The sequence below is a fragment of the Drosophila sechellia genome, chromosome 2R (genome assembly GCF_004382195.2).
Source record: "Drosophila sechellia strain sech25 chromosome 2R, ASM438219v1, whole genome shotgun sequence".
Lineage (NCBI taxonomy): Eukaryota > Metazoa > Arthropoda > Insecta > Diptera > Drosophilidae > Drosophila > Drosophila sechellia.
The window spans coordinates 16,650,850-16,667,176 of NC_045950.1; the positions used below are offsets into that span (position 1 = coordinate 16,650,850).

Here is a 16,327-nt window from a genome sequence, read left to right on the forward strand (position 1 = left end):
TTGGGTATATGTTTGTATAATAGGGTTTTATTCACATTGTAAACGCTTAAACAAAAAAATTAAACATTTTAAATCAAAGTCGTATGTATAAGATAAGGTTCATGCATAAGGGGCAACGTTTATGTAATAAATTATTAAGCATTATTCGGTAGATGTACAAATTAATTAAGAGCTGTTTTCAGGGTTGGTATTACTAGGCATCTCTTAGGTCTAATGATTAGAGTCTAGAGTATTTACAAGTTCCGCGTGCTGCCTTTGAATCAAATGATTGAGCAAAATTATAGTTCATCATCAGTGCTCGTCGCCATGATCAGATTATGTCGTGATTGGCCAATGGCCATTGGCCAGATTGCTGGATCGCCTGGTTTTTCCATTAGCACCTGTATTATGGATTTTGTGATGTGGTAAACGTTTGTTAGGTTTCCACTTAAGTGTAGACTATAATTAATATTGCATTTTGTTTGTGTTTGCGTAGAGTGCCTCCTGTCCCACATGTCCAGAAAACCATGCCATGCCAGCGTCCGGTCTAGCGACTTAATTCCGCTTGGACGAGTTGATTAAATATTTACAACAGTGCGTCAACAAATGCTTCTCGCCCGACGAGGATGAGGAGTTGTTATTGTTGTGGTGATGATGGTGCTGAGGTCCGCCCAATTCACGCGTGTATATGTCCAGACCGTACTGACCCTCCTCGGGGAAACTGCGGGGATGGTAGTAGAAGAAGGGAAACATGGCGGGTTGATTGGAATGAGGAGCTATTAAATTTTCCATTTCCCTGTGCACTCACTTAATGATGAACGTGACAATGTCGTCCAGCGTGCTGTGAGTCACATACTTGGCCAGCTTCTTCTCCTCGATGCCATTCTTATGCAGCGTGGCCATAAAATCTGTCAGCGGACGCGACATGCGAAATTGCAGGTCCAGGCTGCGTCCGGCGAAGATAAGAGGATCCTGCAAGCAAACAAGGCACTCGAATCAAATCACCCGCCGCAATAACCAATCAAAACCCACCTGATGCGTGATGGGTATGAGTCCAAATAGGCGGGTGGCCTTCGTCGGACCCCACTCGCCACTGGCGCAATCCGGCAGTGGCACCATCACCGTCTGCAGCTCCTCGCAGCAAATCTGAAAGTAATGGAGCACGTTGATAACTAAACGAAAGTGTGTACTATACATTTATTTTTAAGTGATTTCATTCCAATTTTATAGTTTAAAGATAACTTAAAGATCCCGCTGGAAAAGTTACTAGTACGCACCTTAAACTTGCACACAGACTTGAACTTCATGGGCTCGCCGGTTAGGTACTCTTGCGGCGTGACCGCATTGGCAAAGATGTCCAGCAGGAAGGCTCCGGAGCATGGAGCATGCACCCGGAAGGCAACGATGTTTCCAATCACCGACTGCATCACGAATCGCTTCAGAGAGACGCCATCATACGAGAGCTCCTCGTCGCTATCGTAGAACTTCAGATTGTAGTGGAAGATCAGGCAGCTCTGCATGTCCGTGGGCATGGCAATGCGCACGGTGGCTGCTCCTGTGTCATCAGTAAACACCACAGCACCATAGCCTTCGTCTGCAAAGTGTAGGCCGTACCGGAAGAATAGCGAACGGACGAAGGGCAGGTTCTCGAACTCGCGCAGGGTAATGGGACGCTTCAGCAGCTGCCATTCCTCCTGCAGCGGATAGAACTCGTAGATGAACTCCCGAGGATCCGTGAGAAAGTAGTGATCGTCGTATTCGTAACTGCAACAAAATTAACATTTAATATTCGATTGAACCACAAAATTATATAGTTTATCTACCGCAGACTGTCGTTTTTGCCGCGACCCTGTTTGGGCGCCTCCTTGGCGTTGACCAGGTGACGTGCACCCCAGTTGCACTGAACGAAGCGCCAGGCGCCGGCCACGTAGACCGCATTCCACGAGTTGCGGAATCGAGAGTCCTGGAACTTGACACCGGGCTGGTAGCCGGCGCTCTTCGAATATCCCTTGATGACGACGCAGTGGAGACCAGCGTAGCTGCACAATCGCTTGAACAGGACGTGGTAGCTCTCCGTGCCGTACTTGATGCCACGCAGCAGACCCATGGGCGTGTCGCCACGCAAATCGTCATCGAAGTGCATGGCGTTGAGGTTCTTCACCGTGATCCAGCGGAAAATCGTGCGGGCCTTTTCAATATCCGTGGTGCAGCGTCCAACCAGCTGGCGTACCAGGTCTGTGAAAGTCTTTTGGTCCTCCTGGGCCACCGAGATGGCGATGCGATCGACGTCCTCGAACTCAATGGGATCGGTGTAGATCTGGAATTTGCTGACCGCCGGCGGAGCTGGAATCGGAGCATTCAGCGGGTACTCGACGGGCACGGCGCCCTCGCTGAACTCATCGTCCAGGAAGATGCTCTCGCTTTGCATGTACTCCGATCGGCGGGCGCTGATCAGCTCCAGCATCTCGCTGGACTGGCGATCCACCAGGGCGGCGGTCTCGTAACGCTCGTGCTCCAGCATCTTGCGGGTGATGCTCTCCTTCTTCTTGCTGCGTCGCAGGGTCATGTTCTTCTCGAGGTCCTCCTTCTGCTGCTCGTGGCGCATCGTCAGGATGTTGGCCTCGTCCCGGCTGCGACGTGAGGTGGCCAGCTCCTTCTCGAACTTGTGGGTCAGACGCTGCAACTCGCGCTCCCACTCATCTTGGAACTCGTCCTGGATCTTGCGATCCTCCTCGGCACGCTTGCTGGCGAACTTTCGGTATAGGTCGTCCTCCTCCTTGCGATGCTTCATCTCCAGATGAGCCTGCTCCTCGCGAGCCTGTTAGATCGTAGAAAACATGGAGAGTTAAAAGATGTTTTCCAGAGAAAGCTGCAGTTTCGTTGATTGCATTGCTAGCGATTCGTTGTTTTTGCAATGCTTGGCTTGTTAACTTGGCTAATTATAATGCCACGCCTGAGCTGCCACAAGCCCGGCTCAATGTCCGACATTAGGCCCCCAACTCCGACTGCAGTTGCATCTTATGCGTCCCAGCCACCTCCCCATTTACCCTCCCACCCACTCGATGCGCTACGCATTGCGTGCATCTATTGATAATTGCAGCTCTTTGCATCGATAATTGCATAGAGGTTCGACCAACTCGCAGTTTACCCAAGCATCAAGTCTCAGATGCATCTTAGCTGGGTTCCTTGACCAGTGCAAAAAATAGGTCATGGTGTCTAGCATTTCTGGGATATTTCACAAATAGATTTACTCGAGAAAAAACTTCACAGCTCCTTTAAAAAATCTTTATAAAAGCTTCAAGCTAAGTTGCAAATCTTAAATGATTTTTATGAGCTGAAAATTTAAAACATTTTTATGATTTACTACCGTAACTAAGGCTCTCTAATTAGCAGCTTACGGTTCTGCTGCTATTTTCTTAGCCAGTCCTACTATTTTTGTTTTAGATAATTGCGCTAATAGAAGGTTTGGTCTACCCACTAATGATCTACTATCATCTGAGTCATGTATGTACATTCCATTCCCAATGCTACCACTTTTAATCACCGATCTGCAAGCTGCACTCGTATTAAGTTTCCCTTGCTTTTGACCAAATCTTTTTGTTGTTTTCAGAGTTATGACTTCCGCATAGGAATATGTATCACTCGCAGAGCATTTAGCGCCATGCAAGCCAACAACAGTGTGTAATTAAATCCGAAATTTCAATGTCAAGTTCAAACAATAACTATAAAACAAAGACTCAAATAAAAGTAATAATAAAGTAAAACAAAAAAATAATTGAAACACCTGAGACTAAACGATTCAAAGGCCCGGTGACAATGGTCAAATGCGATGTAGCCGGAATTGCGTGAGTGGTTTTGAGCGGATTTTAAATATGGCCATAAAATAATGCCGGGGCGCAGAAAAGCCAACAGTTATGCGACGCCCACGGTGACAATGGCGAAAAAAAGAGCAAAATATAAACAGACAAGAAATCAAATCAGAGCCAAACGAAAACGAAAGTCCAAAATTGTGGAAATTAATTATTGCGCAAGCGCGGTCACCGACCAAAAATCCCATATATATATATATGAAAAGAAATAGCAAAGTAGCCAAAACAAAAAACCAAAACAGTGGCATAAATTGTAAATTGGCAAAAAGCTATCTTTCAGCTATGAGGAAGTGTCTGCGTTTGCGGCTGCGTGAGAGTTTTTATATGGAATTGCGGCGCCAAATTACACGGCGATTACATGGCGTTTAAAAACGCGTGCATTGCATAAGGGCGGCCAAAGAGGAGCGGTGCCAGCAGTACCACCGATACCACCACCACCACCACCACCACCAGAGATCGGAGGAGCTATAGCTTCAGCTCCGCTCCACACTCCCCACTAATCAAACAAAAAGCTGCTGCCGCTACTTTCACTGTGCTGCGCATAATTTAGATTTAGCAAACGGCAGCAAAGCAGCGGAGCAGCCGGAAAAACAAGTGACGCCGCCGGCAATTGTGACGCTGGTGGTTCCATTGTCTTGGCCGCGTCTGTGCCGCTGCACTGGCCATGACACAGTCGCGTTCAATGTAGCAGCACCAAAGTGAAAAACTAACATTTGATTTAATAGGTATGTAGTATGTAGTGAACTAATTGATATGAAATTGGGGATGAGTTTGCATCGCTTGCATAGGTTGACTTCGTCTATAGCTCGATGGCTATACATGCATACTTCTAAAAGTTAACAAAGTACTTTTGAACTCTCAGTGATTGATATGAAATTTGGGATGTAGATGGTATAAGCAAAAAGAACACTCAATCTATAATAGCAATATGAAAATGGGTATCTTTGTGATAATGCCAAAAAACGATGGTCAAGCATCGTAAAACTGACTGATAATGTGTTCTTTTCCGTACATCAGTAATTAAGCAAACTGCTTCCAAATAAAGTGCTTAAGAAGGACATATTAAGCTATATTATTTTAATAGCAGCTATGTGGTTGGTAGTCAAAACTGCCAATTTAGTGAGGGTGTGCGTTTTGGCTTTGTGCGCGAGCGAGTGTGAAACATGTATTTATGTACATACAATTTTTAATGATCGCATGCAGGCAGTTTTTCAAATATCTTTCGTGTTCGCTGTCTTGCGGCGTCTGTTACTGCGGTGTGGGCCATCAGACACCTGTTCCAAATTTGTTAAATTGAGCGTTGCAATAAAAAGAAAATATTTGCTGTTGTCTCTGCCTGCGGTGGTGCTACTTGGCGGATTGGTGAGCCAGTGGAGCTGGGATGTGGTGCTGGTGTGCTGGTCAGTCGCGTGTGGCATTCTCGAAAGTGAAAGAAAAATCCGTTTTCGGCATTTGCAATGGCAAAGAAAAGCAAAATGTGTGCGATTTGTATTTCGTTTGTACGTAAAATGCGATTATAATGCTTTCACCCGAGCATCAGGCGGTTAGGAGATTACCATTCCAGTCGAGGCAAGTGCCAAGTCATGGATAAAGATGCGAGCACCGATAAACGCCAGCAGCTTTTGCAGCCAACCAGTCGGGCTTATAATTTATAATTTGGCCGAGAGATCATCCCATCACATGGCGCGCCACCACTAACTAGATCAATTTGGGTATCACATTTATGCGTCTTCAATTTTCAACTTTGCAAGCCAATTTCGAATTTCTGAACCGTTCGAAAAAAAGAAGTATAGCAAAAGACTAAAGCACTACAGGTTTTATAGCAGATGTTCAAAAATGAATTTGAATGGCAAAGTAAAGCATGAATATATTTCTATACTGCCTTGACACAATTTTAGATATATGTTAAGTTTCAAGTAAACTATTCTTATTTATCTCTGATTTGGAGGGAAGTTTTGTGTAATGGTAGTACCAGCAAAACTTTATCTTCAGACTCGGCCACTTGAACAATCCCACAGCAAGTATTACACACAGCCAAGTGTAAATAGCACACTAGCCTACATAACCACGGCGGGCAGTGCATTAATTAAGCCCGGGAACATTGCACAACCGCTGAAGCTTGGAGAGAATGGGAGATACACACTTGACCAGCTGGCCCCGCTAGCCACTTAAAATTTCATTAGATGTTCTGCACTAAATGTGCTCTTAATTTGCGGCCACTTGGCTCCGCATCTTGGGAGTTGGATGGATACGATTCTTGGATTCTTACGATTATTGGAATTTAAGAACAGAAGGATATTGCTTACCAGGTAAAAATCAATCGGCTTCTCCCGCGCCTTGTTGTAAGCCTTTTGTATCTCCGTTTGTTTGAGTGCGTGCGCGATGTGCAGGGCACTGGCGTCGAATCTGCCGTACTTGTAGTCGGAGTCATTCTGCGACGGAGAACTGATCTCCCGGCCACCGTAGCCATTCGGCGTGGATTGCCGCGAGCCACCCAGTGGGCCACCTGCACAAATACCGCAAAACAGTGTTGTTAGCCAAGTTGGGAGCACATGACAGCCCAATACTCACCATCCACCTCGCTTCGCGTGCCCCGGATCTGCTCGTTCACGAACTTGTTGGTGCGCGGCGCATTCAGGGCCTGGCGAATGCCCACAGAGGTCTGGTCGAGATGGCCGGGTCCGCTCTTTGGTACATGTGAACTGCAATAGACCTAGAGCGAAGGTGTTTCGAAAGATTATTAGTTGTTGCACATATTCAAAAAGATAAACTAAAAGGTTAAAAGATTTTAACCTCATTACTCAAAGGAATGCTCTTTCTAAATCTTGTCTTCTAATTGGTATTTTGAAGCCATGAGATTTCTTAATGGGCACCGATAATTATCTTCAATTAAAGTTTCCTTAAACAAAAAGGAATTTTCAGCTGAATCACTTTTGGAATGCGTCCAAATCGAAACACACCATTAGCCTTCTTTAGTGCGTGAGCAGACCCCAAAAGTCAGTCGCTTGCAAAATGCAATTTTAACCACTTCACCTACACACAGCAGGTGGCAATAGAATATGCAATAACGAACACGGACCTAAATACAGTGCGTTTTGTGGCTTTAAGGCAGGTCAAGGAACTAAATACAAAAATTATATGTATGGGAAATACAAGATATGTTTAACCGTATAAAAAATAATATTGTCAGCGCAATATTTGTAGTTATTAATAGTTTTTCATAAATATAATTTATATAATTACATTACTTATATAAGCTATATAATTTCCACGACTCACTGGCTGACCGCATACATGAATATACATACTACATATGTGAGTCTATAGGTATATATTTCATATGTATGACAGACCGCAGTGACACACATTTGCGCCTCGGCAAGGTGCAATAACAAAGTTATTTATTATTATGCATAGGCACAGAAACACAAAAAGTGTCGTTCGAATTGCATTTTTGCATCTTGCAGCTGTGCAAATATTTAGACTGACGCGCTTGTCGCTTAAGTCTTTCGTTTTTGTCGGTACGTAGCCGTCCGTCTCGTGACGATGCTTGTGGCGGCACTTACCTCTTTGTCATCCTGCTTGTGCTGATTATTGAAATACGTCTTGAGCGTCAGCTTTGTGCCGCAGTGTACGCATTTGAAGCAACCGGAATGGAAGAATGTGAAATCCTTGAGCGGCCCCACACGATCCACCTGATAGACGGTCTCGCTGCAGCGCAGGCAAGTCGACTCGTAGAAATTTGGCCGATACATAATGTTTGCCGTCTATGTATTCCTCCTGGATCTTTTCTTTTTCTGTGGCAGCTTCCGACTGGTTTTCGGTGGACCTGTACCTGTTGAGTTTGTCACTTTTCTTTTCGTCTTTCAATTTCACTTGGCGCGGAATTTACGAGTATATTCTGCTAGTTTTTCGAGTTTGCAGTTGATGGTTCTGGGGGCGACATCATCCGCTCATCCGCTCATCCTCGTCATCCGTCCGCAGCTGGCAGAAGCTGTCCGAAACGAAAATGACCGAATACGATGATTACTGGCTGAGTGGGAGATAGAAATTTCCTATTTGGGCTGCGATAAGATTTTTCGACCACCACCATATACCATATCAGGTTCAAAAAAAAGAATTTGGATTCTGCGCAGGCGTTTGTCATGATACGAGCCAAAACTTTCATTTTTTTGGCTATGGGCAGATAATTAATGATTTTTAATTAACTGGACACGGTGGACAAGAGTTTTGTCGTTGCTCAGCGGCAAAGGGTTAAATCCGTTTCGCCTTGCCATTGACCTCGCTTGGAAATTCGAGCTTGAGATTGCCCCAAACGTGCCACAATTGAACTTGAGTTGCTGCATTCGCCGTACAACTGGCTCGTGCAACTTGCAACTGCCGCCTGGCAGCGGCACAAAAGTTGCATTTTCCATTTGATTAATTGACGCGATTGTTACTGGCAGGTTTCCTTTCGGTTTTTGTCTAGCTACAACAATTAAATTGAAGTGGAAAAGCAGACTGTGTGAATGTAAGTGTGTGCGAGCAAGTGCATGTTACTTTAATTGAAATCATTGTTGTTGCGGCGTCTGTTGCTCTGACCAAAATTAAGACAAATGCGGCTCAGTTGCGCAGACAAAGCCAAAAGCCGCAGTCGAACTCAAAGTCATCGTTTTGCTTTCTTTTCAAGTTTAATGAACGTTGAGTCCGGGCGATGAATGGTGGGTGGTTGGGGATCGGTTGGCGGACGAGGGGTGGCAAGGCCTTATGATTAGCGCCAGTTGCGGCATCGAAGGTTGCTGATCTGTGGATTGCAAGCCCCATCGCAGCTGCAGCACTAATGGAAAATGGTAAGAAATTGAAACGGAAAAGGGGAAAACGCCAATGCAAATGCGGCGAAGGCCGCCAAGAGATTTTGTAACACCAAATTATTTTGATTGGCTGTGAATTAAAATTCATTCCGCTTTTGAGGTCTGCCTTTGATCGACCATAGCGAATGTGAAGCAACAAATTGATGTGTGAATCAAGATGAGCGGGAGATTGTGCCCTTAAAGACCATAAGCTCCATCGATGACTAACCTGTCCACAATCTCGTCTAGCTCTTTGGCCACAGCCCCCGCATCGATTCGAATATCAATCAATAACGCCCACATCGAGAGCGACAAAAATGGCAGTTTGATCTCTTGATGCGATCATAATCGGTGTGATTGAATGGTCCAATTACGCTTAGCGGCTGACATAATTAGCGTGTAATTATAATTGTAATGGACATGGATACATGGATAGCCGCGAAGACCCTGCAAATTGGATGGGGCGGCTTTGACAAAACGCCTCGTGCGACTTACATCACCTATCATAATATTGTTCCATCATCCCATCATGCCACCATGGCCACTTGGGTGTGACTAAGAAGCTATGGACTGCAGGTAACCCGAGATGCCGCATAGAATTTCGCACACATGCCTGTGCTCCGTGCCAGCTTTGGGTTTCTTTTCCACCTCAATGCGGACGAAATGCCATGCGAATGGATTATAAACATACAAAAATAAAATGACAAACGCGAGAAGCAGTCACAAAAACGAAAGTTGCTCTGCACGGGCAATTGTTTGCAATCGAGACATTTAAATAAATTGATAAGCAGTCGGAAGCATTTGCATCGGGCGAACAAGTTCGTTGCCTAAGTCTTTCGTTTCGATGTGGTATCTCTGTTGTTGTTGTTTCTCCTATCGCTGGCTGTTGTTGCTTAACGAAACGCTAACAATGACAATTAAATAAATACCAATAATAACAGTAAACTGCTGCAGCAACAACACAACTATAATGAACTTGAATTGGCATAATTGCCACCGCTAATCACATTAAAGCCAGATACAAAGATTTGATAAATGCAAAGAAACAACAGCCAAGCTGCAAACACGACAAAAAGCAACTGGTTATTCCGCCTGGCAGTGAAACAATCATAGGAATTAAAATAAGATGCAAATGATTGCGTCACTTTGGTTCACTGCAGAGTAGCGATATCAGGGGAGAAATATAAACTTAAAATTTGACAATGGCACTAATGTGAATAACTAACAAGTCGAACAGACCAATGGTTCCCCTTTTTTGATTATAATAATATTAATATTCATTTCAATATTATGAACTTAAATAGTTGTTAAATTATAGAATTCAAACTGTTCTTCCATTTCGCTCTACATTTAGCCGAATTATTTGAAGTATACAAAAGTACTTGTCAAAAACGTTTGACTGTTCTTGAAAAGTGTGAGAATTGCTTGGGCAAATTTGAGAAAATCAAGGTACTTGCTTTGCTGTGCCAATTCCAAAGTCGCTAATTGAATGGAACAATGAATTGCTTTTAGAAATCGCCCATTTCGCTGGCAATAAATTAGAAGCACAAACACCAAAAATAATTTATGAGCGAACCACAATAATTGGAAGCCCCATAACGAAGCCCGTGTAGTTAAAAGGGATGGAGGGCGGGTGCAACCAGCGCCCATGACAGGTGGTGTCAACTCACCCACCCACCACGCCTATTTGCGTTTGTGTTGGTTCATGTGTGTTTTTATGCCGTGACGCAGGCGCAGCTTCGACTTCAAACGTCCGCCTGCAATCTTTCACTTTTTTTTCGTGTCTGCAGCCGCGACGTCGGTTGTTCCAGTTTTTCCGTAGATTATTTCCCCAGCATCGCTATTATTTTTGTTATTTTCGCCTAGATTATACACACGCGATGCATGGAGTGCTTATTCTAGGCCCTTTTTGACACACTTCTTTGCCGTTTATGTGTATTTCTATTACTTTTACGCATATATGCTAAACAACTTTCTTCTTCTGGTTGCAAAGGGGCGCGCTTTGTGCAAAAGTATTTATTATAAATTTTACACACACGCAGGCACACACCAACACAAACACACAGAGCGATAGCCCCAACGAGATCCAAGCACACACATTGCATACACACAAACACACAGGCGTAGAAAAAGGGGAGAGCAGATTGTTCAGTTCGCAAGGTCCGTGAATCCGGAATTCCAATTCTGCGCTTTATCACATTTTCGGCATTTTTTGTTGTGCCTGCAAAAGTCTCTTCTACGAACAGCAGGTTTCGAATATTGGGAATGTAACAAAATTTCATTACCAAACACACACACAGGAAGCACAGCACGACGACACACACGGACGCGTTCACTCACACTAGCACAGGTTTCGAGCCGCTTTTCTTTTCGTTCCGTTTCTTTTCCGTTCGGTTCGAGCGCGATCACGATCGATTTGAGACTAGCCGCTTTGCTATTCGCGGAATGGAATCCGCTCTGAGTCGAGCTTTGTTGGGGGGAAAGCTTTCGCATAGCTCCAAAAAGCTCACTGCGCGTGCACACCACTACTATCGATAACCAACCATGGATCAGCTTTAGTGTGCCAGCAATCGTTGAAAATGTTTTACACTGATCCCCGTCGGAAAATCTATCATTTCATTTGTATTTTAGCTGTCATTTTAGTTTAGCTTTATATAAGCTTTTATTTATAAATTGATATATAATTATATAAAAAGTTTTTCCACTTGTTTGTTAGTTCGTAAACTGTTGCGATAGATCGATAGTTGCTCAACGTTAGAACTTGAACATCGTGGTATTTCCAAGCTGTGCACCTGCGGTCTCACTGGCCGCAACAATTATCGAAAAAACGATAGGTTGAAATTAATAACAAAAGAGTGCAAAAGGGAAAACGCAGAAAGTTATGGGGAACCAATTGGCAATACAGATGAATAGCGATGAAGACGACGATTTTGACTCTTCGGACAACGAGCTGGACTTCAACGTGATCAACTTTACGGTGAACGCCATGGACATGGAGCTGCGCACCGATTATTGCAACAACGACATGCCAGTTATAAGAGGAAAGCCCGATCTAGTTAAATTTCAGGTAATGACGAAATACCCCGTCCCCAGATAACAATTAAAGGTAATTTGTTGCCCACGCAATCTTCCAGAAAACTGATATGTACAAGGAGATCCGGGCGTCGAGTGGATTAGTGAGCAATCCAGAAAATCGCTGGAACCTGGTGCACGCCCTTCAGAAGCGTGAGAATGGGTTGGCATCGCCGCACAGCGCCTCGTTCTCCAAGAACCAGCAGCGCTACATATCCAATCTTTACATACCAAACAAGAAGGCCACGCGCCTGATGTCGCTGGAATCGAAAATCTTTGTGACCAAGTTTAATCGTTCGGGCAGCAAGTTGCTGACCGCTTGTCAAGGTCAGCATTCATGATTAACGCTTCCGAGTGGCATTGTAACACGATTTTGACCCCTTCCAGATGGCTTTGTGCGCATCTACGATGGCGCCAAGGGAACTTATCACCTGCTGAATCGCATCCGAGCCCGCGATGTTGAGTGGAGCATCATCGATGCGGATTTTAGTCCGAACGGGGAGCACTTTGCCTACAGCACCTGGTCCCGCTCATGTAGGTACTCCGCTCGATCTGTTTATCCACACTAAGTTGTTTTCCCCTTCAGTGTTTATCATGCCCGTGAATGGGGGGGAAGACGACTGCCAGTGGATCGATGTCGATGAACTGCCAAGCCATCGGTTGGCCATCTTCTCGCTGCGCTACTCGCCAACTGGCGACAAAATCATCGGGGGCAGCAACAATTCCACGGTCATCGTGACCGACATTAGCACAAGAACCACACAGATATTGCGGACCCACCGCATGCCCGGCAACGATGTTAACTCTGTGTGCTTCCTACACGATAAGGATCCAAATGTGATAATCGCCGGCTGCGACGACGGCCTGCTAAAGGTCTACGACCTGCGCACCACCTTCCGTTCACGGGACCTGTCCAAGTCTGTGGCATCTTTTATCGGCCACTACGATGGCATCACCTACATTGATTCGCGCAACGACGGCTACCACGTGCTGTCCAACTCCAAAGACCAAAGCATCAAGATCTGGGACATAAGGCAGCCGAGCAATCTGCGTAATCGCAGCCGTGCCAGACATCTCGACCTCGCCATGTGGGACTACCGATGGAACCGCGTTCCGCGGGAGTGTAAGCTCGTGCCCGTTTTATTCTTGGAAAATTCTTAACGTCCACCTATCTCGCCGGCAGTTTACAATCCGCATAAGCCACTGGACGGAGACTCCAGCATTATGACCTACCGCGGTCACCGAGTTACCAAAACCCTGTTGCGGGCGAAGTTCTCACCCATGGAGCAGACAGGCCAACGCTACATTTACACAGGCTGTGCCACAGGACGTATTATAAGTGAGTTCACACCTTTAACTTGCAGCATTCTGATTTTTTTTCCCAAGGCTATCTAAAATACATTTTCTAGCCAGTAAGTTAGCTAAGTATTTTTAGAAATTCTCTATCCATCAAATTGGTTGTGAAACCAAAGGCCATTTCTGTGTTTCCGCAGATAAACATATTATGTTATCAAAATAATCCCATTTTATTGCAGTTTACGATGTACTTACTGGTAAGATTAAAGAGGCTATTGAAGGACATAGGACTGTGATAAGAGATCTGGACTGGCATCCGGAGCGTTCAGAAATCGTGTCTGGCTCGGTAAGCATCTAAATATCAGTAATATTCCTTTGAATAATAATGCACATTCAACTCCCTACACAGTGGGACACCCATGTTCACCTGAACAACTTCAGCCGCAGCTACGCTAATCGACCGGTAAAGCGATCACATAGCTCGGATCATGACAAGAGACCCCTGAGACGATCACGCCGTTTGGCGAATCGCAATGTAACACCGGACTAGTTGTAAGCTTTACTCATAAGCTCGTAAGGTCCCCTTTGATATTACATTTCGTTACATTCATTCATAGTGGCTTGCCTAAGCGACGCCTGAGAATATTCACCACAGTCGGGCCGGTCGGATATTGGTTCTATTAATAAGACTGAAGAATATGTCACTCACTTGAAATGTATAGTTCAGTTTAATTAGTTAACGTGTTATACAAAAAACAGTACATTAAAATGTAAACCATGAAGCTTACCAACTACCTATCTAAGTTGTTTATGTACAAAACAATCATAATAAGAATCGCGTTGAAATATACTTCGTTTGCTCGATCTAAATTCCTTCAAAGGCGACTCTCTTCTTGACCGCTCGTATGCTAGTTCTTTGCACCCTTACCGGATACTTGCTATGCTGTTCGCTTTTAAAATACTCAACGGCTTTGTTTTTCCAAAGGTTGCGTATACGCGTTTCATCGTAAGGACAATCCACCACATTCAGCTCGACGTTTTCGCTGATTCCGTAGCCCACGATCTCGCCCAGCGACGACATGTGAAATGCACTCATGTCGAACAATTGGAATTGGTCTGCACAGAATTTAGAGATATTAAAATGATTGAATGATTTGAGTTTTTCTTGGATCTCTTCCAGGGATAAGAGGTCCTTAGGCAGGTCTTCATCGGCTGACTGAACGCTTTTATCGCCGGAATTATTCTTGTCAGCACTTACGTCGTTCCTATCCTCGGCTCCTGTGTCCTTTCGATTCTCGACAGCCGCCTCCACGGCGAGCGCAAATGACGTGATCTCCAGTTTAGATGAGGGCTCCGCAGACGATTTTAACTTGGGTTTCTTCTTCGATTTCTTTTCAGTAGCTTCCGAGGCGGGAGGTGTTTCTTCTGAATCTTTCTCGTCATTGTCCCTACTCTTCTTCTCTTCCTTGGATTTCTTTTTTTTCTTAGGGGGAGCTTCGTCTGTTAAATCTATAGTAATTTCTTTCTGAGTTTGGGTGGTTTCTTCACTGTCCTTAGATTTACTTTTCTTTTTACTACCATTTTCATTCGAAACATGCGATTCATTATTCCTGTGTAAGTCATCATCATCGATTACAATTACTTCTTCGGGTTTCTTGGACTTTTTCTTTTTTTTCGCAGCTGGTTCTTCTATCGAATCTTCTGCAATCTCATTATTTTTATCTGACTTCCTTTTCTTTTTTTGGTCACTTTCTTCTGTTTGTATCGACACTTCTGCGGATTCCTCCTTTTTTTTGGACTTCTTCTTTTTGGAGGAAGTGTTTTCACTTTCCTCAGTGATTTCCAACGACTCAACGCAGTTGTGGTCCGACTTCTCGGTTTCATCGAGAGACGATAGCTTAGATTTCTTCTTTTTCTTAGTTTTGGGAGCGTCCTGCTCGATTTCTTCCACAGCAGTTGGTTGCTCATCAGTCCTTTCATCGCTATCAACTAATTTTTCCTTAACAAAGTTGTTCTCAATTTCATCCAGAGACGATCGCTTCGATTTCTTCTTTTTCTTAAGCTTGGGAGCGTCGTGCTCGATTTCTTCAACAGCAGTTGGTTGCTCGTCAGTCCTTTCATCGCTATCAACTAATTTTTCTTCATCAAGAGACGATCGCTTTGATTTCTTCTTTTTCTTAGGCTTGGAAGCAGCCTGCTCTAGTTCTTCCTCTGCAGTTGGTGCCTCCTCTGCCCTCTCCTTGTCCTTCTTTTTTTTCTTTTTCTTGGAAGGCACTTCATCATTATCTACTGAAGTCTGTTCAAGCTTTTCAGCATGGCCATTGGTCTGTGCCTCATTGTTGTCTTCAACTTGGGAACCTTTCTTAAGTCTGTTTTTCATGGCCTCCATTTTCTGCTTGAAATAATCAGTGGTCGACAGGCCCGTGACAATTGTCTGCACGCCAGCGAAGTTGGGGTTTGGCTCCTCGGGTTGGACAGCCAGCACGGGTTCTGGATATTTCTCGACGTCCTCAGTTGCCTTCTTGCCGAATATATTAGCTAGATCCTTTTCGCTGTACAGTGCCAAGTCCTTGCCGCGCGTGAACTTCTTGTAGTGGACGCGTGCCCTGCTCTGCTTCGACCGCTCCTCCAGCGACATTCCACTGGTGTTCTCCTTGAGTTTCTTCTTAGACGGCTCCTCCGGTTCAATGGCTTTGAAGCCAAAGCCCATAGGTCTGGCCTCCTCTTCGGACTCAGGTTCTTTGTCATTGCCGCCGCTATCATCTCCATTGAGCGACTTTAGCAGCCCATTGAAGCCATCCTCGTGAACTGTCCACTGATCATCGCGCTGCTCGAAACCCAATCCTTCTGCGTCGTTCTTGAAGCGAATGCGCACAAAATCCTTTTCGCCACTCAGATTGGCGCCCAGGCCACTGCCCTTCGTCCAGCCCATTTTCTCCAGCATTTTGGTACCGAAGCGGTTTTCATCTGGGAAAATTTAAGAATTTACGATGTACCAGTCACATTTAAAGTTTAACGCTCACCTTCATAGAGAGCCTTGCCGCGCGGACACAAGTTGTACCTTTTGCGCCGACGTGGTTCAGCCAGCATAGCCATTTTAGTCTATAATTATTTGTAATCTACTTCGTTTTAAATGTAAAATGTGGATAACTAACAAAGATACAATTCGTAAATTGCGAACCAACACGTGCTATCAAATATCGATAGCACGTCCAAACAATATATATCGATAGCGATTGTCAAAACAGCTGCTCAGCTGGCCTAGGGATGAGCGTTGGCTGT

General features: G+C 44.8%; 3 protein-coding genes across 5 annotated transcripts; 1 reads left to right on the forward strand and 2 right to left on the reverse strand.

Annotated features, from left to right (window-relative positions):
* Nucleotides 1-5: 5 nt before the first annotated feature.
* LOC6610098 (hillarin) lies at nt 6-11,098 on the reverse strand. Its single transcript, XM_002034673.2, has 9 exons — nt 10,963-11,098; nt 7,415-7,842; nt 6,420-6,561; nt 6,155-6,354; nt 1,803-2,797; nt 1,257-1,743; nt 1,012-1,125; nt 788-951; nt 6-700 (listed from the first exon to the last, which is right to left on the reverse strand). The coding sequence occupies exons 2-9, from the start codon at nt 7,601-7,603 to the stop codon at nt 535-537; spliced, it is 2,457 nt and encodes an 818-aa protein (XP_002034709.1). The 5' UTR covers nt 7,604-7,842; nt 10,963-11,098; the 3' UTR covers nt 6-534.
* Nucleotides 11,099-11,480: 382 nt separating this feature from the next.
* On the forward strand, nt 11,481-13,839 carry LOC6610099 (DDB1- and CUL4-associated factor 11). Of its 2 annotated transcripts, XM_032715344.1 has the most exons (8): nt 11,481-11,744; nt 11,812-12,076; nt 12,137-12,283; nt 12,336-12,872; nt 12,933-13,088; nt 13,285-13,391; nt 13,455-13,597; nt 13,663-13,839. In XM_032715344.1, the coding sequence occupies exons 1-7, from the start codon at nt 11,559-11,561 to the stop codon at nt 13,593-13,595; spliced, it is 1,539 nt and encodes a 512-aa protein (XP_032571235.1). In that variant the 5' UTR covers nt 11,481-11,558; the 3' UTR covers nt 13,596-13,597; nt 13,663-13,839. The 2 variants fall into 2 exon arrangements, with proteins under 2 accessions (XP_032571235.1, XP_002034710.1); XM_002034674.2 differs by having other exon boundaries at nt 11,482-11,744; nt 13,455-13,839.
* LOC6610100 (PIN2/TERF1-interacting telomerase inhibitor 1) lies at nt 13,755-16,239 on the reverse strand. 2 transcript variants are annotated; one of them, XM_032715343.1, is made up of 3 exons: nt 16,069-16,239; nt 14,304-16,012; nt 14,042-14,161 (listed from the first exon to the last, which is right to left on the reverse strand). In XM_032715343.1, the coding sequence occupies exons 1-3, from the start codon at nt 16,139-16,141 to the stop codon at nt 14,138-14,140; spliced, it is 1,806 nt and encodes a 601-aa protein (XP_032571234.1). In that variant the 5' UTR covers nt 16,142-16,239; the 3' UTR covers nt 14,042-14,137. The 2 variants fall into 2 exon arrangements, with proteins under 2 accessions (XP_002034711.1, XP_032571234.1); XM_002034675.2 differs by having other exon boundaries at nt 13,755-16,012.
* Nucleotides 16,240-16,327: the final 88 nt, after the last annotated feature.